General features: G+C 46.7%; 1 protein-coding gene across 1 annotated transcript in view; it reads left to right on the top strand.

Annotated features, from left to right (window-relative positions):
• Window positions 1-25,096, top strand: part of MMP17 (matrix metallopeptidase 17) — a 61,790-nt gene that overhangs the window by 23,773 nt on the left and 12,921 nt on the right. The window contains exons 2-4 of the mRNA XM_039561172.1: window positions 14,977-15,109; window positions 16,792-16,918; window positions 22,930-23,213. Of these exons, the coding sequence (XP_039417106.1) occupies window positions 14,977-15,109; window positions 16,792-16,918; window positions 22,930-23,213 (544 nt within the window). The remainder of the gene's footprint in view (window positions 1-14,976; window positions 15,110-16,791; window positions 16,919-22,929; window positions 23,214-25,096) is intronic.

Genomic DNA, 25,096 nt, shown 5'->3' with positions numbered 1-25,096 from the left:
GACACAGCAGATGCCTGATTCATTTTTTTAATTGGATGCGCAGGGAAAGGGGAGCCACGTGCCACCTGAATTTCCTTGCCTCAGCAATTAATACTCACCTTGCCTTGTCCCCACCTTGCTATGGCTCTGCATTAATTGTAACACAGATGATGGAAGATAAAGGATACTGTCCATGGACATTCCCTTGTGTTTCCTTGTCCTTGGTGCAGCACTAGTCCTTCAGATGGGAATGGCTCTGAGGGATTTCCAGCTTGAGCCTGTAGCTCACTCAGGGCATGGTGTCTGCTGGAGGAGAGCACAGCTCTCCCAGACCTGATCCCAGCCCAGCAGCCAGGTTTTCCACTCCTGACAGAGTCTGGAGCAGTGAGGAAATAAGACAGAATAAGTGGCTGGGAGTGAACAGGCAGCCATACCATGGGTCAGGCATCATGCCGTGCTGAGGAACCTCCAGGAGCTGGGCAGGGAAGGTTTCTGCTGGTTTTGTTCCCCTTCTTGAACTAGTTGAACTAGTTGAACTAGTCTGGTCTTTGTCCCCACCCATGTCTACAAGGGAATTGGGCAACACAGCCCTCAACAGCAAGATCCAATTGACTTTCCCACTCCTGAGTTTTATTTGGTTTTTTATTTATTAGGAGCACAAAGGCTTTTATTTGGGGATCCTTGGGGAGCCCAGTGTACCTCAGTTTCTCTGCCTCAAGCTACCCACTGTACTAGGCCATGGTCACCAATCCATGCTGAGGGCTTGTTTGCAAAGCAGAAAGGAGAAGGAAAAGATGGCCAAAGGCTTTCACTTAAGGAAATGAAGGAGAGAAAGGAAAAAGGCTCTTGCAAACCCCTCACTCTTCTCATACAGCCAGCTGACACAACCTCATTAAACACAGACACTCGCCTGCATCCCTACTCACAGAAACGTGGTTTCCTGTGGAAAATTCACAGAACAGTCACAGACAAACCCAGTGATTTTTCCAAGAGCCCTATAAATGGTGGCATTAAGTACAGAAAAGAAAGCAAAAGGGATTTGTTAACCGTTATGGTCTCATGAGCCAATGAGCCAGCTGACAGCATTACTGCTTTGCCACCTCCCCAACAATGGCCTGTCAGTTCCAGATGCTGCCCAAGAGATAAAAAATAATGAAAAATAAAATTAAAAGCTAGATTTAAAAAAACCCTTAAACATTGGTTTCGTTTTAACCTATGGCTTCAACCAGGAAAAAGAACAGATAATAAGGCATAACATGAAGTGCTGCTGTGAACGATTGCTGAGAGGTGTTGAGGTTCGGTGGTCGGGAAAGATGGGAAATATGCTCCCCACAGTGTGACTCCAGCCCACCCCTTCTCCTCCTTGTTTCTTTTTTGCCATTTCTAGTCCTGACATGGTGAGATCTCCCTGGAGGAAGGACAGGATCTGTCCCTAGGGGGACCCTGTGGGACAGCAGTGTCAGAGCCAGTGATACTACGGCTCATCGAGGCTTTTATTATTTATCCTGTTGCTAGAAGAATGTTCATTTTGGTGGTGCTAGATTAGCAATGACAAATATGTGATGGGCAATCAATGTGAAAGCCTACATTTGCATTAACTTAGGAGTGTATGTTTTGATTTCATTGGTTATTTTACCACAGACAAGGGTAACTTGGTTAAATGGCTTGATCACTGAACTTGTCCTAATTAAGCTTTGAAAGTTTTATTCCTTTGAGAATGGAGTCGTGTCCTACCTTGGTGGCTGCTGTTTTGGCCCTGCTTGAGGACAGCTGTCTGCCAAAGTGGGTTAATTGCACCACAGCATCAATAGATCTCTCACACCCAGATGCCTGTGCCCTTGCTATGGAAGAAAATAACGGATAATGTCTATACCAGTGGCTGTGGCATGTAGGAAAAAAATCCCAAAATAATAAACTCTGAACAAAACAAAGCTAACTGATTATCACAGCTAGACAGGTCTCATTATCTGACCTGCTTAACACTGTTTGAAAGCTCTCTGTGGTACACTTGCTGGATGTACCGCAAAATGTCTTCTAAAAGGCAAGACTGGAGCTGTAGAAAGTGGCAGGTGTCTGGAAATGTCAAATTGTCTCATTCCTGTGGCAAAGAGGAGAGTAACACTTACTGATATTTTTATGGCTCTCGTGTGCCAGCTGCCATTTGAGCACAGCAGCATCCTTCCTTTTGCAAGTAAAGCAGGAGGAAGGCTAGGATTCACCCTGCTCTTCAGGGGGGATAAACGAATTACCTGCATTTCTGAACAAGGCTGTTGGTGGTCAAGGCAAAACCCTACACCATACAGTCAGCAGAACCTAGTGCTTTCCCTTGGTCCCTCCAAGGACATGCACATTCTGTTGTCTTCAACCTTTCCAGCAGATTTTGCTGGCCTTTCTGTTGTAGATCCACTGCTCCAAGTCCTTGAGCCCCTGCGTGCTGCAGCCATCGCCACACCTGGGTCCTCACCCCTGCGTCTTTCCCAACGTTGGAAACAGGAATGTCAGCAAATTGTGGGCAGTTTTTGTAGTCCAGCTGGAAGCACCTATAGATTCTGCGGTGGCAGGGTGATGCTGATTGCATTTCTGAACAAGGTTGAGTAGGAGATGAGATTGTTCTTGTGGTATTTAGGGCAGGAGACAGCAGGTCTGGACACTTGGCTCCCATATAGCTAACAAATGGTACTTGATAGGTATAGACAAAGAGAGCAGTGTCCCACTCAGCATGCCAGGGCATGTCTCTGCTCCTGATGAAGAGCTGTCCTGGTGTTGCAAGGAGAGGGAGCCTGCTTGTGACGTGAAACAGATGGCCACTTTGACATTTTCAATCACATGTGCTGACAGACCTTGTGTCATGAAACTGAAGAAGGAAAAATATATGGTCCTTAAAAAAAAAAAAAAAGAAAAAGGGCAAAGCAAACCTGGCGTGATTTAAGTGTATCCAATTTACCAGATGGATTTCTGCTCTGCTGTGCAGGATGCTCTCTTCCAGGAGATCATTCTCTGCATTTCATATTCTGCTTATGTAGGAATGCAAGATCTCTCCATTTAATGAGTTTGATTGGTATGAAAAGATAGTCTAGAATTGTTCCTGCTGGAATGGATATCGGGAAGGGACCAGAGTTTGAATTCTTTCATAAATCTCGCAAGCACAGAGTAGTGGCTGGCCATAACTGGAGCCATCTGCCTCATCCTGCCATCACCACCAACACACACAGCCGTTAGAGAGGGAAAATGTACTTTTAGCAAAGATTCAGCAAGATAAAAACATTCTTCCTCTACTGTTCGTGCTATGGGGGTTATGATGGTCTCTTTGGGAGACCGGCAGTGCTGGGGCAGTCAGATAGGATCCTTTTACCTGGCTGCCAGAACAGGATGCATTGCTGGGAAGCTGAAACCCCTAAATCTCCATACCTGTCTGCAGTGCAAATAACTCTAATATGTATATAAAATCTGGCTGTTTACATGTAGAAAGGTGAGGGATGCCTCCAGCTGTGGCAGGTTGTATCAACACCACAGAGAGGCCACAGAAGACTGGGGATTTTTTCCCGTTAGAGCTTTTTCAATATGGAAGTTCTATTCTTTTATTTTTTTCATCATTTTCCATCCAGTGGGGGACATAGGATCCTTGTGCATAACCATGCCTGTTGCCAGCATGCTGGGAGGGGTTGTGCAGAGATGCAGGCTAAAGGGTGGTGGGGACAGCCAGTGCCTTTATCACCAGCCTGGCTTTTGATGTGTAAAATCACAGGCACTGGCCTTAATTTCCACCTCCCACATTTGTGTGATCAGGACTGCAGTGAGTGAAGAGACGCTGCTGTAATTAAGACAAGGGTTCGATCTGAGACGCTGCGCGTGGCTGGTGTGACACAGGCTCATCCTTGCCCAACAGCTTTGGGATGCCATTGCCCCCCACTTGTCCAAGCCCATGTAAAAAATAGCACAGAGTTTAGAGGTTGCAGGCTGGTGATGAGAAGACTAGCAGCAGGGTGACCCTGTGGCCATGGGCATGTGGCACTGAGACACCTGGCAGAAACTGCAGGGTTGGAGTGCCAGGTGGCTGCCCCAGGGATGCCACTACCCACTGGGGACCAGTCTCCCAAAGGTCCCCAGTGTAGGGAAGCTGTGTAGGGGTACATCACAACAGTCTATCCTTCAGCACATGGCTACCCAGTCCCCTCTCCTTTCAAATAGACATGAGTCACGACAACAACACTCTGTACCAGTGTTCTTCAAGGGAACACTCAAAGCCATGGAAATATTATTTATTATTTGTGGCCTGTGCATAAAGTGTTGCCTGTGACCGAGTGGCTGCTGTGACTGGTGCCACCAGTCACGACAGGCACCTCTGGGGCTTCCCGCTGCTTGTGATTGGAGCCAAGAATGAGAATTCCTAATAAGAGATGTGGTTGTTCACAGGTGATGCTCAGCTAAGCCTGTTCCCCCTTGCCAAGCCTCAGTTTTGGGGGACACTGCACAGGATGAGCGCTGCCCTGAAGACCTCTGGCTTCAACCCAAGAGCCTGAAGATGATCCTGAGCACCCAAAATGCCTGTGCTTGACCAAGTGTCCTCACTGCAGCCTGCAGGGTCAATGGCTTCCATCTCACTCTGGTCCCAAGCTGCCCTAAGCACAGTGCGGTCTCGGGCAAAACAAAATACTTTCCAAATGTGCAAATTGATGGTAATATTTCAGCCAGGGACACTTGCAGACAAGTTTTTGTTGGCATCCGACTGCCCAAACCCTTATGAAATACTCCAAAGCTGGCAGGACCTTCTGGGGATATTCCCAGAGCCACCCCATGATGAGTCCTGGGCAGATAGAAGTTCTCATTACTGCAGGTGGGATGTGGGGTTTAGATCTAGTTTCCTTCTGAACTATGTGGGTAGGACTTAACGGTCCTCTCATTCTTCCATCCACAGAGTGCCCACATCCCAGGGACAGGTAGTGTGGGAATAGCAGCCAAAAGGGATGGAGCTGTGCAAAACTGGCCCAGGATACAGCCTGGAGGCAGCTGGGAGGGGCTGAGCCACAGGTGTGAGGCCACTGAGTGGCCGAGGGTCCCAGCATTCACTGAGACTTATACGGCTAGAGGGATTCCCAGGTCCTTGGTGAGGAGAGGGGCTCTCACTCTCGTGTGGGAGTGGCTGTTGCTGTTTGCCCAGCTATGGTGGTCTGGTACATACACGACTGGTGCTTCATAATTCGGCGTGACTTGTAATATCTAAAAAAATAACACTGTTTACTGATGGGCAGATTTGTTATTCCTTAAATTAACATTTGGGGCAAGGGAAGTGCTGGTAGAAGCAAGTTCTATGTTGAATGGTTCATCTCATTTGCCAAAGTCAGGCACTGTACAATTTGAATCTCTCTGGGGAGAAGTGTAATCGGAGGGTTTGTTCGGTCTCTGCTCTGTTCTGGTTGTTTTCTGCAAAGCTGCTTTGGTCCCGGCTTATGATTAACACGGGTTCTCACTGAAAGCAGAGTCATCTGGTAGACACAGGAAAATGCTCTGGACTGGTCATAACAGGTTAAATTATTCATTTCAGTTAGTTTGTTTTAATAATTAAAGATTTTTTTTTTGGTCATGTTTTGCAAACAGTCCAATGCACCCTGGTGATGCAGGGCTCTTTATCTGTGGGTAATTTCTTCCAGCTCATGCAGCCTGTGGGGTGTTCCTGAAGTACTTCTGCAGAGTTCCTGGTATTTTCACCTGAGGGCTGGTCACCTGAGAATTGTGATATTATTGCTTCCTCTGGTTTAATAGCCTTGCTTGTGAAGCCAGAAGGCTCCTTTTTGTTCTGTTCACCAGTTGCCCACAGCATCAATAATTGTTTGAGGCATTTGTACAGCTAATAGAAAGAACCTGTCAACAAGAAAAGCTCATTGTAATACCACTGCTTTAAAGAGACTGGGGAAAGCAACAAAGCCAGCCAGAAAGTAAATGTGTTGTTCCTGTAGTCACATAGATCTGGGGACAGGAGACATAAGTAGAGCTTAATTCTCTCCCAAATGGATGCTCTATTTCACATGCCAGCACAGCTTCTGATTTATGGATTTCTCAACATCGCAATATTTTAATTGCTAAAAACTAAATGGGAAGATGCAGCTAAATCCTGACCTAAAAGCCTGTGAGGTAGATACAGGGACTGCAGCTGCTGTTACTAGTCCTTGGACCAGTCCTAGGACCGAGCATGGTGATAACAGCATTTGAATTTGAGGACTGGAGAATTTCTACAGTCTCTTGAAAGGGATATAGAGCCATGCTGCAAACTTATTTAAACAGGCAGCCTGTGCCCTGAGGTTATCTTGGCCTAGGCTACCAAGCCCCTGTAAATGGGGAATCAGTTAAGCCATGCTGGAGGTTAAACTCTAAAGGCTGGGATGGAGGCTGAGAGCTCTGAACAAGGATGTGAACAGGCCAAGGTCTGGTGTTCCTGGTCATACTGCAAGGAGACAGGTCTGAAGTCCATCCTGGAGAAGACACTGTCCTAACAAAGGATCTGGTAAATGGAGTTAGCAAAGATTTGTTTTGATTTATAGAAGTCTGTTCAGTTTGCTGCCAGATGTGCTTTGTTTAATGACTGAAACTGAAGGAGTAGGAGCTCATCTCTGTGAGACTGGGAGAGAGTATAGATTTAACTGCATTGTGCCCTCCGTGTGACATTCACTTTCCCTACGTACTGTGAGCCGTGTGTTGTTCAGGTCTGATGAGATGGGCGGGCTCATTAAACTCATTAAGCAAAATCAGAACCTCTCATGCCACCTCTTAGGAGAACCTCCACATGTATTCTCAGTTTGGTAAAGCACAATTTGTACTTCTTTTAAAAGAATTCATCATTCTCTTGCTCATCTTGGTCTCAATCCAGCAGGAAGATAGGAGTGGTTGGAAATTCTCTACACAGTCTGTTTGGGTGATGTCAATAGCCCTATGTCAGATACTCGGGAGGTTTGGAGATTTTAAGTAAAAACCCAAACATCTGTGTGCTGACAGAGCCTCCCCACTGCACGCAGGGCAGGTGTCCTTACTCCAGTGACTGAGAGGGCTCAGGGAGCCTCCTGATGCTGGAATTCCCTTGGACATGGGCCACAGCTCCTGCCCTCCCTGCTGTATGGATGGGACAGGGTGGAGGAGCGTGGGGAGAAGAAGGTCAAGGCACGTTCTGTTCCCTCAGTCCATCTCCAGCAGATGTTTTCTGAGGAGTGCTGCCCAGCTGGCTCTGCTCACAGCAGCCTCCAGGCAGATTTGGACTCTGATGACCCTTGTACAAAATTCTCCAGGAAACCGGGGGTAGTCCTGTCCTGTGCCCAGAAAACCCTGAATTTACAAAGTCTTGGCTTTCACTTCATACAGAGAGGATGTGATTTCATGGATGAGGCACTCACTGTGATTTCTTGTGCTGTGTCAAGCAGGGAAACCTCTCCCTTGGTTACATGTGGATTGCAGCTGGGCACGTAGGGAGAGGAGTTGTGAGCTTACAAATGCTGTCAGAACTGTATCTGGTAACATTTAATTTAGCCCTGTCACAGCAGATATGAGGTTAGATTTGATCCTGTCATACCTGCTCAGAGCACAACAGTGGGCAATGCTGGTAGAGAAAGCGGGATGCCAGGGGAAAGGATTTCCCGGGTCTGGGCACATGCTGGCTTGCTGGTCTCCAGCACAGGAGGAGCCAGCATCCAGAACTGCCTGGGGTCCTGGGGTTTTGTGTGAGCTGCGAACATCACAGATCATCATCTGCAGCTGCTTCAAGAGTGGTGACTAACAGGTCTTGTGGATTCCTGTTGCTCCATCTCTTATGCTGGAGATGAGTTTTCCTCTACTGTGCTTAGCCACTGTCCATCCTACCTGGATTCGTCAATCAAGACCATACCCATGGTTCATCCTGTGTAAATGAAGCTGGAGCAAGCCTGTGAATTAACCCAACAGCTACCACACTGAAGGATGCAAAGCCAGGCACAGCCTGGGTACCAGCAGCACAGACGCTCTAAAGTGGGTTTGAAAGCACATCCAAACTGATGCCAGTATTTATGAGCCGTATGTTGCAATGGTAGTTACTTATTGTGCTTCTCAATGGAATTGAGCACTGGGGTAGTTTAGCTCCCCTCCAGTGATGTTACTGGCCTCTGGGCCCACCAGAGGACTAGAAATCATTGTGGTTTTATTTTCCATGCAAGTTCTGGCATTTTCCTTTGTAGTGAGTGGTGCTTAGGGTACGCAGGGAGAGCCAAGGTCCCAAGGTTGCTGTTCAGCACAGGATCTGTCTGCAGGCATCTGTCACCAAGATGTGCCTCTGCTAGGTGAGAGCCTCCTGTGCCTGCCACAGGCAGCCTCCAACTGCACCTGCACAATGTAGCAGGGCTATTTTCATAAACCCAGACATGAGTTACGTGGTTTAGAGCTATTTCTGTAGCAAGATAAAAGGATGCTAATTTGGTCATTTACCTGACTTCCCATCACAGTTCAACAGACCATTGTACACCCGGCATTTCTTATTTTCCTTCTTAGATAACTCAATGCTGGCCAAGGATGCTTCACCATGACAGGCAGCATAGTGCAAAACTAGGATTGATTTAAAAACAAAAAAATATTACTCTTGAAACTGCTATTAGATGTTCATGTGGAATTTCAATTACACACGGATTTTTTTTTTTTTTTTTTTTTTTTTTTTTTTGCATTGTTCATTGACTTCGAGTGCAAATTTTTAGGATGTTCTGGAAAACATCCAGTGATTGAAGGACTCCCTAAAACCCTGGTGTATTAAATCTCCACCAAGAAAAACACACATTTATGTTGAAAATGCAGAATAAACTGTACCTTGTTTATATGTTTTGTCACTCTTTGGTACTCTGGAAAGAAATCTAAGCCATCTGTAGTAAACACTGTGCTGTGCTGCGCTGCTCTGCTGCCTTCTATGGGTGGGAATTGGTTCTTTGATCTTCAGTTCAAAGGGGTTGATTCTGTGGTCTGCAGAGAATTTCCTTCTGCTTCTACAACATCTATTGATTAAGTCTGTGTTTCTGGGAAGGCTCTGGGAAGGGTATCCATCCAACCAAAGAGATGTTTACACCTTGTATAACATCTCTTGCAGAGTGGATGAAGCTTGTCTCCAAATCACCACAGCCCTCCTCTGTGCCCAGCTTGCCTGGCGAAGGACGTCCTCCCCCCCCAACAACCAGGAGAGTGGTGACGCGAGCAGAGCTGTTCAAATGAACATTTGAGGTTTTTTGCTAGACCCGACCACATTTGACAGGACCCACAGGCAGCCAAGTTAGCATCCAGTTGCTGGCTGTTCCACTAATGGAACATTTAAAGCAAGGAGTAGGGAGAAGAAGTCATTAGCAGCTGCATTAACTTCCGCCCTGGATTCTGTGCACAGCGTTTGCTCAAATTAAAGAGCTGTTTGGATTCAAGCAACTCCTCTGACGGCAGCTAATGAAACTGGTCCTGCAGTTCAGCAGTGGCATCAGCCAAAATTCTGGTTGTAATCCAAACTGCAATTTTTTCTCCTAATGAATTAATCAGCTGATTGCGTGCATGCGATAGCTCATTAGAGAGGTGCGTGGCAACCTTTGGAAGGGAAGTGCTGGCTCTGTGGGGCCCGGAGGCCGTTCCATTGCAGGAACATGCTCCTCCGAGTATTGCAGCACCATATTGTTGCTCTAATTAACGGGTGTTGTTCCTGGGGTCTTTTGATCTCAGGAAAATGACTGTAAAAATTGTAATACCATAAACCTTCGATAACTTGGAAGAAAACCTCAAACAGCTCAAAGCAATTTCCTTTAATCTAGCTTGTGGTGTTGGTGATTTTTTAAAATTATTATTATTTTAAAAGCTTCCACCCTATTTAATGGTAACTGCAGAGATAAAGCAAAGTGTAATTTGGAAATTAGTTCCGGATGTTTGAGTTTTAGCTTTATTTTAGTAATCTGGGTCATTAATTTTGTTGAACAGTGTGTTTGGATTTTCTTCCCCAGCATGTGTGAAGCATGGCTGCACCCACGGTATAATGGGACTTTTGGCAGGAAAGGGAGCTTTCAAGATCCTCTCGCCCCTGGGCAACCCCACCAAAACAAAGCCTGTTTCTCTGTGGTTACCCAGCATGGAAGACAGGAGATGAGCCATGGAGGAGAGTGGTGGGGTGGTTTGTGCTCCTGCTGCAGTCCGGGGCATGGGCCATGGTGGAGAGGGACCGGGGTGCCCCTGCCAGAAAGCCAAGGGCCAGGTTCAGGTCAAGGTAAGGGCTTAACCTCGCAGCCATGACACCGCCCTTTTAAAATGAATAAAACCAATACGTCACTTGATTAATGAGAAAAGGTGCAGTCTGATAAAGCTTTTCAAAGAATATTAATAAGAGGAATCTTTTCAATGGAAAACAACTTGCTTCTGCTCAAGCCTTGGACTGCCCCTAAGATTTGGAAACTGTGACATAGTAGGATCCTCTCAGTGCGTGTTGCACATCCAAATCGTCTCTAGAGGTATGTTAGTCACTGGCTGCAAAGAGGTGTCTGGAGCAATGTTGGTGGCCATGACATGGAGCAGGGAGAGGAACCCAGGGGTGTCACCACCAACACCCTCAGGCAGAGCACTGGGGGTGCTGCCTGTACCCATGCCAGCAGTGTCTTTAATTTAACTCCAGTTTCTTCGTTCAGCTTTGATGTGATGGGGATGGAGACAGTCTGGCATAGTGGTGCAAAGCTCAGGGTCAGATCCACGAGTCTGCCAAGGAGCCAGTGACTGTGGTAAAGCTCTGCTCTTCTCTTGGCTTGGCAACAGGCTGGGTACATTGAGGATAACAATCTCCATCCCTGAGCAAAGGGAATGTTATGACCTCTACAGGATTAAGGCTGTTTTTCCCCAAGAGAAAAAGAAAAACGTCCTGATTGTTCAAGACTAAGCTTTAGAAAGATAGTAATTTTAATACTACAAGAGTAGGCAGAAGTGTGGACCCCACTTGAGTAGAATTTTTCTGCTTATCCTGATTTCTGTTTTGCTGTTTATCCTGTTTATCCTCTCATTGTTATCCTGAAGTAGTTTGTCTTCTTGTAAACGCCAGCCTACCACCCTTAAAAAGAAGTCATCAGGAAGAAAACTTGCTGACTGAGTCTTTCCTTTGCCTGTGGTGGTTGAATAAGCCCATCATCTTATATAATATTAATATTTGTAAAAGCAGCCCTACAGAGCTCATAAATCTTCCATAAAAGAGGGGCAATATCTACCATCTATTTTAAAATAAAGCAGGTAAGTAGGTTCTAGGACAAAAGGATATTGATACAAAGGAAGTGGAGAGATGAAAGAAATTAAATTGCCGTTTTTAATCTGAAGATTGTCTCTGCATAAATAATATATAAATAATACCAGAGGCCTCACTACTGCTGGACCCAACACTTTGCTCTGGGTGATTGCTTGACCCTGGAAAGCTCCAGTCCCTGGCAGCTCCCTGGTATTCCATTCAAGTGGCTTTAGGAGCAAAACAAAGTCCAAAATTGAAGCAGAGCTTGTTTGCAGAGGGGAGGACCGCATTACCATTTTTCTTAACTTTGTGCTTCTCCAAATGGAAAAATAAAAGTGAAAAAAAAGTGTAGTTTTGGATTCTGTTAAACATTTTTTTTTAAGGCAAGAAGCGGGCTTTTCCCCATTACAGATGGGAACCTAGATAAGAAAAAAAAATACAGTTTATTTTTAGCCAGCCAAGTGAGTAATTTGTCTCCAAACACGTGTGGAGCTGCTCTGTGAAGGAACGACGCTGTGGCACTGCTAACATAGGGTACCTTTGCAAAGGCAGATTGTGCTTTGGAGTTGGTTTAAGACTTTGTAAATCTTTTGTTGGGTACCGCCCATGGTAGGATGGTAAAATGAAATCATTTGAAGATTGTAGAGGCAGGGGAAAATGAAAAAATTCCTTTTTTTTTTTTTTTAACTTTTTCTAGAACCACTGTCCTGAGAGTTGAATGTTGCCATGGCTTTTGCCCACTGCTGCGGACATGGTGCAAGTCCCACCATCCAGAATAGGGCAAGGAGGCCCTCCAGCCCCCAGAAGGGACAGTGTTTTATCCATAAATATCCCATCTGTGGTTTGTAGGCAATGTGTGTGCTGCTGCTCTGCGCTGAGCAGCACGGGAGCCCTTGCTGGCAGCTGTGTTTATCTGGCAGAGAGGAGGGGCAGATGGATGGGTGGTTTTGGACCTTTCTGCCAGGCATGCAGTTCTTTCTTCTTGCTTTTTTATTTCTTTTTTTTCCTGGACCTGAGCCAATGAGGAGCCTTTCATTCTGTATTGCTCGGTGGTGGAGCCGGATCAGAAGATTCATTCTGGACTTCACTCCCAGACCCATCTTTGATGGTGGTGATTCCCACAAAAATGGAGCTGGGATCATGTGAGCCCCAGACCTAGGTACCTACCCTGGGGCATGGCATGAGTCATGTAGTGCAGCCCCACTTATTCCCAGCCCCTCTCGGCGCTGGAATATAGTCAGACATTGGCTTCATCTGATCTTTTTTGATAAAGCAATTTTTAAACTTTTGAAATAGTTGGTAAGGCTGAATTTTCTCATGGGATTAGGTGAATTCATTTAGCACAGTACACTTTTAAGGAAAAGTTTTTATCGTGCCAGCTCAGGCAAGAAATATGTTCATAGAACTTTCAGATGAAATCCCCATTTCAGCATTCAGATGAAATCCCTATTTCATTTAAACATTTTAAGCTAATGAGAGTTGGCAAAAGAAAGAGCTATGTTTATCACAGTGGAAATAAGAAGAGGATGTGTTGAAGTTATCTCAATGGAAAATGTTTTCATATTCTTATTTATGGAAGTATGTAAGTTTAGCCTTTGTCATTATTAAGGGCAAGAAAATACTTGAGAAGCTTTCATGGGGCAGACAGATAATTAGCCAGACAATTTCTGCTGTTCTTTCTCATCTCCATGCCAGCTTCGGTTTCCCTCATGAAATTTTCTGCCAAAGCAAAGGTGGAATGCTAAAGTTCAGTGTTACGAATCAGCTTTGCTTACAAGGAGAGAGGAAACCAGCCAGAACCCCTGCACTGGAAAGGAGCTGAATGAGAGCAGTCTCACAGAGGTCTATAAAACTGAGGAGGATCTGAGTAAAGCAGGATAATCTTGATGGTCTAGATGAAAAACCACTTGCAGGGAAATTGGTGCTTGCAAGGTAGATCAAGCGAAGGATTTGCAATCTCTGTCCACTTATTCCATCTTTCATGTAGAGAGCCCCTGACTTGCTTCGGGGTGTCCATTTGTGTTTGTGCTTTCTCTGTCCCTTGGGGTTAGGAAGGAAAGAGGACCTGCACAACCTTTGTTGGATATCCCTGTGCTGTTGCTTTCCCCAGCCTTTTGCTGCTGCCTCCACCCCCAGGAGCTCCCAAGGACAGGCGAGTTGTGTCTGTCTCCGGTGTGGCAGTGTCTCCACTGTCATTAAAGGCTAAATGACGTTGTCTCCATGGAAGAAACCAGATTAAACTCCACTGTCCTCAGCAATTGATGGACCAGCTGCTGACCTCCGTGTCACAGCCAATTTCTCACAAAGAATCAAAGACAAATCGTATCTGTAATTTCTGTCACAAATGACTTGGCTATGCAAAGGGACAAAAAGTAGCAGGGAAAAGAGGGGACAGCGCTGGGCCTGGCCAGCAGCTCGATGACAAGGAAGGGTTGTGATGATCCTCACACATTCCCAGCAAGGTGGTGGCTAATGGAGCTGCATTAAGCGACAAGAAATGGCCAGATAAGCTGTTTCCTGAGAACACCATTCCACTGAAATAAGGCAACTGTGAAGGAGGGTGGGCAGGGAAGTGAATTGCTGTTGAGAAATACAGCACAGCAGGCCATGCTCCCCAATGGAGAGTCACACCAAGCCTGGGGATATCTGTCATAAAGCTCTGTAAGTGTGAACCTGTTTAATTGCACTTTGCAGAGAGGAGGCTGGAGGTGCTGTGGCATTCAGGGTGGCAGCTGCAGGTGACACCAAGCTATGAGACATTCAGAATGTAGCGATAAGCAGCTACTGACTCCTGGCACTAATCTGGCTACCATAAATTTGTGGCGTATTGACCGCAGTGGAAGTCTGGATCAATATCAGTCTTCAAGAGGCTCAACAGATCAATGTTTGATACAGATAAAGAAAATAGAGAGTAGTCATTTATGGCACTCCCTGCGTGCGGTATTATTATTCCTTGCTCATCCTTCTGCTAAGGGAAGGGAGGGAGAGAGAGGGAAGGTAAGAAAGGATTTAGAAAGATAATTCACGAGACATTTAAAAAGCAGTTTTAAGAAGGATATTGATGGCTTTTTTTTCCTATCCATTTTAGCCTGAAGAGAGAAAGAGAAAAGTCTTCATAAAAATACATTGTCCTTTGAGAGGCAAATTCCTATCAAACAGTGGGTTTGGGTTTAATGAGACACCTGTGGCAAGGGGATCACTTGCACATGGCTGTGCCTGCCTAGGCTTTGGGAAAGAGGGATGTCCAGGGGTTCCACAGCTCCCTGCTGCTTTCTGGTGGTAGAGAGACCCACACCTGGCTCTAAATACTTTAGGGCAACTGGCAGGAAGATGATTAAACCAGGGAGCGTGGAAATGCTGGAGAGGGGGGGTCATTTTTGTGTCAATGCTGAGGTCATCTGCATCAAGTCTTGGATGACTGTGTGATTCAAAGGGGGCTTGGAGACTTCATGGTTGAGTGTATTTCCAAACAAAATCTTGGTGTTGTGAAGGTCAAGGTAAAACAAGCCACTCCAACAGAATCATTTAAGTGGGAAAAGACTCCTGCCTGAAGGAGGGCACCTCTCTGCTCTCCTCCCCTCCATGACCATCTTGCCACAGGGCCATCGAGCTTCCGCTGCTCGGGGCACAATTAAGGAGAAGCAGCTAATTAAGCTAACGCCCTCAAACCATCAGGGTGCACTGAAGGAAGAGGACCTTCAGAGCGTCTTTCCCTGTGTCTGTATTTCCTTCCTTTTCTCTTCTCATTTCCCCCTCGCCTTGTTTCACAGGACTGGCTGACAAAATTTGGGTATCTGCCTCCTCCGGACCCTGTCACAGGGCAGCTGCAGACGCAGGAGGAGCTCACCAAGGCCATCACTGCCATGCAGAGGTTCGGAGGGCTTGAGGCCACAGGAGTCCTAGGTCAGTGGCTGATGACCCCTCCTCTCCTTGGCGCAGAGCGAGGCAGGGATGGCTTCTTGCAGGTCCGCAGGGGAAAAGGGACTTGTAATTGTGTTCTGGAGCAGCATCAGCAAAAGCTCCAGGAGAAGCTCACATGGGTGGAGCATACAGCCCAGTTTGCAGCTGTAAGAGTAATTACATGGCTCAGGTGCTCTGTTGCCTTGTGGTTTCAAGAACCTGAGGCAAGCAATTATTTCAACAGACCCACAAACCCTTGGGGTTCTCAGTGTGCTTAAAATAGCTCTTGGTGTGTTCCAAAAATAAGTAAACCAACAAAAAGCGTAAAAAAGACAAGGGGAAAAAAAGGGGGAGAAAGTTGTCCTGTTCAAAGCCTTACGTGCACCATCAAATTGAATTGAACAAAAATCCTGATTAAGCCTCTCGATTTGTATACGTAGATATTTTGGGTTTTTTGCTGCTGGGGCACAGGCAGGGAAGGGCGAAGGATGGTGTTGTATCACCCCAACCCTGTTTGCTCCTGCCCACAGTGCATTTTTTGGGGCTCTCCTGGGATCTCACTGAGCCACAGCAGCTCCAGGTACTCCCCAGTCATGCCCAGCCAGCCGGGAGCCCATCATCTGCTCCAGCAGCTCCGTTGGGCGGCAGGGGCAGGGAGTGGCATCTGTGTGGTGGGCACATCTGCCTGGGAGGGAGCAGTCCAAGGGCAGGCTGAAGCAGCACGAGTTCACCAGCATGGCCGGGGTCATTCCTCTAAATGCCTTCATTGAGGGAAGGAGAAAGCCACCATTATCCTGGCCTGCAGGAGGGCACCTCTCTGCTCTCCTCCCCTCCATGACCCTCCCGCCACGGGGCCATTGAGCTTCCGCTGCTCGGGGCACAATTAAGGAGAAGCAGCTAATTAGCAGGTGGTCTCCATCCATCCCAACACCCCAGCGTCCCTCCGCTGGTCCCCCAGAGCTGTGGCTGCATCCTAACACTGGGACTTCCTTTCTCTGGTCTCAATTGAGCACATGCAATTATTTCTCTTCCACTGCATCATGAGCTGCAGGAGACCCAGGAACAGGGGTGGCCTTTCAAATTGCATTTTCAGAGGGGGTGTTTGAAATGGGCTGGGGGGAGGAATGGCTGCCCTGGACAGGTCATAGATGTGGGTTTGTTCATGAAAACAGAGTTCAAGAGGTAAAGTCAGCAGGGAAATGAGTGAATGAAACAACCTTTCTGCATTTCAGCTGGTGAGAATAGACACTTGAAGCTTTCATTAGTTTTTAAAAATTAATAAGAAGGAATATAGACATTCTTCAAATGATCTAGCTGAACAGAGATGGAGTTTTTTTACATGTGAATGCTTCTCCTTGCCAGAGGAATACTGGGAAATTCATCAATAGAGAACCAAACTGAATACTTAAAAAAATATGTTTTAAAATATAATCAGAGCTGGCCACAGGTGGGCTTCCAGTAGGAATTGCTGCCCAGTGCTTGGAGCAGCAGTGAGACGTAGGGGGCTCAGTGTTCTGTGGGTGTCACCACGACATGCTGGGACTGGTGCCATGCCCCAATGGGCTCCTGAGTATGGACTTTTGCCCTTCTAGTACATTCTTAGCACTTCATTTCCCATCTCTTTGTCCCCCTGGGATTTCTTAACCCACCATTCCTGTGATTTCTTGTTTTTTCTCTAACCCTAGATGAAGCCACCCTGGAGCTGATGAAGACCCCTCGCTGCTCTCTGCCCGACCTCAGCATTGCAGAGACCAGGAGGAAGCGATTTGCCCAGGCTGTCACCAAGTGGAGCAAAAGGAATTTGTCCTGGAGGTAGGAATTCATCTATCCCTGCTGAAATCTTGCAGCAAAAGACCAATTCCACGGACACCTTTGTTAAATACGGCTTTGAGATGAGTTTCAGGGTGATGGTTAAAACGTGTCCCTCTGTGCTCCCAGGACCCCACAGACTATTTATTTTAACTCTTCTCTTGACAGTCTCAGCAGTGACTTCTTGGACCCACTTGGCAATGCCTGGGAACAGTGCAGATTTGGCTAGTGAATTAGGTGGGAGCTTTTTTATGGGTTGCAATGGTTCTTAGACCATCCTTTTTCTTGAGTTCATTAGGACTCTGTGCTGTCTCAAGCAGCTGCCAAGCCTGGAGCTTCTTCTCTTGCCCCACCTGAGTCCAAGGGTAGGAGCATTTTCTGGGAAATAAAGTCACTTTTTTTCTCCTTATCTCTGCCACAGGGGAGTATTTTTCCCTCAGTGTCAGGCAGTGACACATGTGGGTCCCTCTGCACCTGTGACACACAGAAGTTCAGGTCCAGCTTTCAGAAACATGCTGCAGGTCAGGGTTGGCAAGCAAACTGATCCATGTCCCACCAAGATTTGTGCTCCCTCAAATACCATGTGCTGCCGTGATTGTTCCTCTAAGAGCAGTGTGCAGCATGAGGTGCTTCTACTGTCCTGAAAACACACATGGATCTTATGGAAAGTTCTCCTAATTAATAGTAAGTTTCTCTTTGATCCTGGCATAGCCCCTAGAGAGTCCTCTTCCCGCTGCAGTAACAAACCTCAGCTTGGCTGTTGCTGTCGACACGTGTTGAAACTGGTCTTAGCAGAGATTTGGTCTATGTTCCCGCAGGTTCCTTTGAGACTTTATTTTGAGAAAAGATAAACATAATTCAGCTCCAGTAAGAAACAATTTTGGTTCATAGATGGCTTCATGTCGTAAAGTGACCCATATTATAAAAACTCAGCCTGTCTCCCTGTTGCCCAGCCCTGACTCGATGGGGAAAGGGGAATAAACTTCACATTTCAGAAAGGAGACAATCCTTTGGGAGCAACAAAAAAACCTACCCTGGTGTTCTGGAATCTGCCAGAGCCAGTGCAGGGGCATGGCTTGCGCAGAGCCTGACCCCAGCAGCTCCTGACAAACCTGAGTGACATCCCATGGCAGGGCAGGTGTGGTGGCTGGGCAGCACGGTCAGGGGACTGGCACTGCAGGTGCCACCAGGACTTCGGATGTGCTGACACAGTATCCTCAATTCCAGGCTGGAGAGAAACGTGGAGGTGAAATGGGGTCCGACTGTTCTGATGGGTGCAGTCCTGGGATATGCCCCGCCTCCCACCCCCTTGGAAACTGTGATGCTGCAGCAAGGATGCCATAAAAAGAGGTTTAGGTGTGAGACAATATTATATGTAAGGCATAAAAAAAAAATCCATCTCCTGACAAAGTAATTTCTGCTTTTTATTCTTTGATCCTTTCCAAGAGCTTGGCTTTTGTCCAAGAAAGGACTGTATTTTACAGCTGTAGGTTGCAGCCAGCAGAAGGCTATAGCATTACAGAAACTCCAATGTAGTATTTACATCTAGCACTTGAGATTAAACTGGCTTTTTGGAAAATACCATGAAAATCAGCCAACAGAGACATAAAGTTTTACTCGCTTACCTTTTACACATTGATTGAAGATTTTAAAAGAGGAAAACAAAACTAAATGCTACTCTGACATGGATTTAAAAGTTGAAGAAAAACGTGAACAATTGCAAGGCTGAGATAAACAGGTAAGCAAAGCTGTAGGAAAGGAGGGCCTTGAAATAGGCATGTGCACTGATTGAAAAGGCAATTTTGGGCAAACAAAATTTTATAGATATACAGGTCATTCAGGTTTCTTCTTTTTACCTTTGAGTACAACCAACTGGTGGGACTGGAGGGCTCAGGGAGCAAAACAGTACAGGCTGCATCCTGCACGGCTCACAGTACAGCCTTGTAGCATCCCATTACAGCATCAGAAATAGATGGTCTTCTGTGCCTCATCTCCATGTAGATTTTCCAGGATATTACAGCATAGAAATTTTATTTTCACAGGATTGTTTTTGTTATTACTTTATTTTCCCTATGCTCTCCCCAGGTGCCAAGGCAGCTGCTGAGAGAGTGGCGTGCTGTGGATGCCCTCTGCCGGCATCAGCGCCGGAGCTGCCCGCAGCCACTTCCTCCTCATGTTTGCAGCCTGGTTTGTCACTTGCTGATTTTGCTTTCTTGCTTCTGGTTACGCCCCACAGAGGGGGAGTTCATAGATGGCATCTCCATTTCTTCCCAGTGCTCGCTGTCTCCCCACAGTCCTGGGAAGTGCAGAAGCAGGGCCATGACCCATCTCTGCACACTTTGAGCTCCCTGAGGCAGGGGCAGCCTGGAAGCTCAGCTCTTTAAGTTTCCCAGTTTTTTTCTTTCAGTGCTGAACTGAGCTGGCTTTCATCTGTCTTTAGTTAAGGACTACTCCCTTGTGCCACCTCATCAGAGCTGCAGTCTCGGACACTGCGATGCTCAGGTCATGGGGTGCCGGAGCGGGTGCAGACTGACCCCACTGGCAGAGGAGCAGTGACACCTGTCAGTCAGTGCCCACCCTTGCTGTGAGTGTCCTGAGCCGCCTCCTGAGGGGAGGTGTGCCACTGCCTGAGCCCAGGATGTGGATGTGTTCAGGCACGGAGGGGTGGCAGTCAAGGGGAAGGGTGTGCAACCCTCAGTCCCGCACTCCCATCCCCACAGCGGTCCTGATCTTCCTGCTTTGTCCTTCAATCAGTGGCATCCTGCCATAGGGACCTCCCATCCCAAGCCCAGACTGCCTTGTGCCCCATGTCTGGGGGTGACAGTTGGCCAAGTTGTCAAGCTGCCTTAGGGTTGTTGTAATGCCCCTGTCACAGGCAACTGGGACCCTCATAGGAAAATCCCCGATCAGCTGAAGCAGAGAGCAGGCAGGTGTGTGGAGGCACAATGGCTTGTGGGTGACTGGCATTCTGTGCATGATAAAGGACAGGAGAATGAAAAAACTGAACATTTTTGGGTGACAGTCTAAGTGCTGGGAGAGGGCTGATGGAAGGTTCAAGCACCCACTGCATTCCTCCTGTGACATTGGGAATGGGATGTTGCAGCACTGCCAGGGTAGCACTGGATCAGGGCTGCTGTGCCATGGATGGCTCTGGGCAGCTGGAAAAGCAACTTTGCCAAGGCAGAAAGCATCCACCCTTTTAACTATCCCCTCTTCCCTCCTCTTGTGAGAAAAATCAGTGTGGGTTTATCAAGCAGTCCTTAGCCTGCTGTGTTTGGTAGTTCTCTGCATTTATTTTATTTGTCTGTGGTTTCAGGGCTGGGAAAGTGAAAGAGTGCTTTCATTAATGACCTATTGATTTCTCATCCATCACTGATACTCTCCCACTTTTGTCTTTGGGAGGACAAAAACCAATAAGCAACCCAGAAATCAAAATAGGTGTGGGTGCCCCTCAACGGCAAACAGAGGCACATCAGTCCTCTCCAGTCTCTCCTTATGAACCACCCCAGACACAAAGTCTGGTTAGGGTGAGTCAGGCAAAGGAGGACACGTGAAGGACTGGCAGCACTGTGTGAGAGTCAGCATTCATTTATCTGCACAGCAGTGCTGCTGCCTGGCTGAGCTCTAAACGCAGAGGGGAGATTTTCTCCTTGGCATCCGATTGTGCCCATCAGCACCACATCCAGCTCGGCAACTGCCAGTTCCAGTGTCATGGCTGATGCTCCCTCCTGCAGCCCCATCCACCACAGGGATAGACTCCTCAGGATGTCCCAGAGTGTGATTTGCAGAGGGATGTGACTGACCCTACAGCTTAGGGCATTGTCGGTGGGGTGGTTGGGGGAACTGAGCAGCTCAGTCCTCATCACCCTCCCTCCGGCTTGGCAGAGGCTGTCTGGAGCATTCTCTCCAATTACTCACACCAGGCTTTTGCCCAAGATCCAAGCTCTGTAAGAGGAGTCTCAGAAGGGATTTACATCCACTGGGAAGCTAAGCACCATTTACTACTACTACTATTACTATTACTACTACTACTATTACTACTACTACTACTACTAAATAAATAAAGGTAGGAGGAAGCTTATTTATCTGCATGCTGTTAGAAATGTGCCTCCTTTTCAGTGGAATTGGGTGATGCAAGGCCAACAAACATCCTATCAGCATAACAGTCTTTTCCTAATCTCATTGAAAACAATTAGCAGAGCTCCAGCAATGAAATCAGACGCTGCATTGAAAAACCCTGATGGGATTCTCTTGAAAAATGACAGTGATAATGAATAAAGGATAAGGGACTTCTCACCTACACCTGCAGCATATTAATAAAATGTGGGTCAGCTCAGAGACGCAGGACTTTTTATAAGAAGTAAAATAGGTGTCGATACTGTTTCTGCCTTAATGTAATGTTTCTGGAGTCAGATGTTGGGAGGAATATTAATAATATTTGGTTTTTAGACAGGGCTTTCTATACACCATCCTTGTACAAGGGAGATGTGATTTATTATCCTCATTCTACAGCTGGAAAAAAAAGGAAAGGAAAACAGCTCACGTGGTGAGCAGGCCTTGAGGAGGAAAGAGCAGATAGTGTTCCCAAATGTGACTCTGTGCCTTAGGCACCATGATTTTGGAGAAAGGTCATAATTCCTGGACTAAACATGGTGTGATTTACACGTATAATGACTTACTCAGTAGAAATTAAAGCAGCAAAGGGTTTACCTAAATCCCGAGGAATGCTATGAAAGATGAAGACAGATAGTTAATGAATATCTGGAATCCAGGTGGCCTTTTTCTCTGTACTGTGGAGGATTACATCCAGGCACAGTCTCTTCTATAAATTAAAAATTGCCTAAAAATTGTCTTTTCTAATCCTGTGCTCATACTTTTTGTACCTCTGTGCTGTCTCCTTTACAAATGTGTTTTCTTTGAAGCTCCACAATCATCTGGTTATAAGTATGTTCAGTCATTTAGATTAGTCAATAAGGTTTTTCTTTCCAAACCAAAGAGTTTAAAGATAGCAAAGGCGAAGCTATGAATGATTTTTGCTCATTTGGCTGTGATGTGTTTTGCCTGATTCACCCACTCATTCCCACCATCTCTGGAGCTTCCCAAGCACTTCAGAGGAACTGTTACTGAGATTTCTGCTTATTCTCACAAGTCCATTTTTGCACTATCCTAGATTTAATCCTGACTAGTTTCGCCCTGGCCTGAAGGTGGTGCCTTCTTTGGGCTGCCTGTCTCTTGAGGGCATGGGATTTACGTGAATATTTGTGAAAGCAAAAGCTCCCAACCTCAGCAACGAAGTCATTCCTACTCCCCTTTTCTGATCCATGGCATCTCTCAGCACTCAAATCGCTACTCAGGAAGAGCTTGAGTACTGTGACATCCCCTTCTGACACCTGTAATTACCTATTGAAGTGTAGTTAAGTCATTGCTGCCCGTTGGTGACGGGGAGCGGTGCGGTACCAAGTGATGCTGTCACAGCTGTATTACGTGGGAGGGCAAGTGAGGTGATCATAATTGTTGCTTTAGCCTTTAAAAATCTGTCAAACCATGAATATTTCATGAACACTTTGGCTGGTGTGCTGGTGCACAAAAAATAACGTATGTGTTATTACTGGGGTAATACTGGGGTAGAGCTGGTCAGAAGTTATCCATCGGAATTGGCTTTTGTCAATAATTACTCAGTCAACGGTATGTTTACTTGGAAAGTGTGTATATTTTTGTCAAAATTGTCAATGAAAGATTATCTAAATATGCTCCTTTAGAAGCCAAGGTGCCTTGCTGCTTCTTTGTCTTTTCATTTCCTGTATCAAATCAATTATATTAGGAATTCTTTTTCAAAGTTGGGTTATACAGGAAACATTGACTTTTCTTCCATTCCAGCTCAGCCCAAAAATGAAAAAAATTCTGAAGGCCTCACTGAGGTGCTGATGCACAGGCACCTGCAGAGCCAGTTTGGGTGATTCTTGGAGATCTCTCATGCTACTGACCCATCCTCTTGTTTGCCCTCTTTATTTCAGAGTTCGCACCTTCCCAAAAGAGTCCCACCTGGGCCACGACACTGTCCGAGCCCTGATGTATTATGCCCTGAAGGTCTGGAGTGACATCACCCCGCTGAATTTCCATGAAGTGGCAGGAAACAATGCTGACATCCAGATAGACTTCTCCAAGGCAGATCACCATGATGGCTATCCCTTCGACGGGCCTGGTGGGACGGTGGCACATGCTTTCTTCCCTGGAGACCATCACACAGCAGGGGACACTCATTTTGACGATGACGAATATTGGACCTTCCGATCATCAGGTAGGTCAGGGTGGGAGACCTACAGCCAAACACAAGGGCTCACAATTTCCCTCTTCTTCTCTGGTGGCTGGAGTGGTTTAGTCTCTGCCACACCTTCACCCCAGGCTTCAGGATCCCATCTTCTTCTTCTGATTCCTCTCTCAGCCTTGCTAGCAAAATCAGCTCAGGCAGTGCTGAGGACACACTTATGCTCCTGGAAGTCTCAATGGCATCTCCATGTTTCTCCTTATCCTGCCAGCAATTGCAGAGCTCCCTGTTGCCCAACCCCAGTCCCCATCTCTTCTGGGATATGGAAGGTTGCGGGTTGGGTATGTGGCTGGTGGAGCTCTTGGATGGGGACTGCATTCTGTGCCTTTGGCATGTTTTGGGTGGCTTCACTGCCACATGCCCAAGTTTCCTATTTTTAAAGTATACTATTAGGGTAAGGGGCTCTGTGTTCTGCTGGGAAGAAGGCCCAGTTTTTTCCTGCCATCTCCTGATTGTTACCTGACATCAGGATGGTTACAAGTTGCAGTTCTATTCTTTTTTATTTTCACCTCATCTGAAGCAGAGTTTTAATAAGCAGAGGGAGTATCAGAAGCAAGTGTTCGTCAGCTGCAAAATCATCTGTGGGGATCAGGTCCCCAGCCTTCGTGTCAGGCATGTTTTGACAGAATGTCCTCTCTGCAGCCACCAGCTGCTAATTTACTTGTCATGCCACCTCCTCTGCCAGTCTCCTAGTGGGATCCTGCTGCCACAGCCTAACAACTTTGGTTAAACCTAATTGTCTTCTCTGAAACAGGCTAATACCTTCTTCCTGCCCACTGGTTGACCTCTGTCCATCCCCCTGGGTGTTTGTGGGCAGGAGTGTTCACCAGGGGTGCTGGAGGAGGTCTTGAGGTAAAAGTTAAAGGTCTGGACAGGCTGATCCTTCAGGATTACACCTGCTCCTTGCTTCATGCTGCTCTGCAGCCCCAACTGATGGCTCTTATCAGGAAGGGAAAAAAAAGCAGCAGTTTTGATCTGCAGATGTACAGGGCAGAGGCAAGTGCTGCAGTCAGCAGCTTGCCACAGCGGATGTGTTAGTGATGGAGTCAGTTTTGCAGCTGGTGGTTAGGAATGCTCATTGTGAAACAAACTCATGTGAAGGAGCGAGCTCAGAGCCAGCATTCCTGCAGGGAGTGTCCCTCCAAGCACCACCAAGGGATGAGGGATGAGCCTGACAGCGAAAAGCTGCCCTCTATTTTGAAGATCTTTGAGCTATCCGAGCTTCATCTTTTATTTATTTTGTTCTCCCTACTGATTCAAAAACAACTACTTGGTAGGTGATATAAAAATATCCCCAAGGTTGTCAGTCCGGCATTAAAATGTCAGAGAGCATATGTCTTGTTCAGCATATGTCTTGTTCTCTCTTAGTGCCAGGGAAAACAGCATAGGTTATAAAAATCTCAGCTGGTTACAGACACTGCAAATAACAGTTATGAAGGAAAAGGCAAAACTCAGCAAAAGATATCTCCCTGCTCTAACATCTCAAGCCTGGTGAGGAGCACTAAGGACTGGGCAGGATCAGCCATGGTTAATTTTGTGCAAAAAAGTAGCCATCTTCTTAGTCTCAAGCCATTCTCAGGGAATGTGACAATCCCCTGAGCTCCACAGGGACCTTTCCAACCTCACTGCTTCTTTATTACAATATTGACATCATGATCTTTGTAAGAACCACACTTATAATCATTGCCACCCTCTGGTACTGCTCTGCAGGACATTGCTGAGCAGAGAGGGGCAGAAATTATACAGATGTGTGGCCCAGCCTGTCGGGAGCTGGGTGGTGGGAATGCACCAAGCAGGCTCAGTCCCATACAGCTCCTGGGAGCAGCTCCTCCTTGGTTTTGGTAGCAGTGATGTAT

The sequence above is a fragment of the Corvus cornix genome, chromosome 15, assembly GCF_000738735.6.
Source record: "Corvus cornix cornix isolate S_Up_H32 chromosome 15, ASM73873v5, whole genome shotgun sequence".
NCBI lineage: Eukaryota > Metazoa > Chordata > Aves > Passeriformes > Corvidae > Corvus > Corvus cornix.
This window is presented reverse-complemented; position numbering and strand designations above follow the sequence as displayed.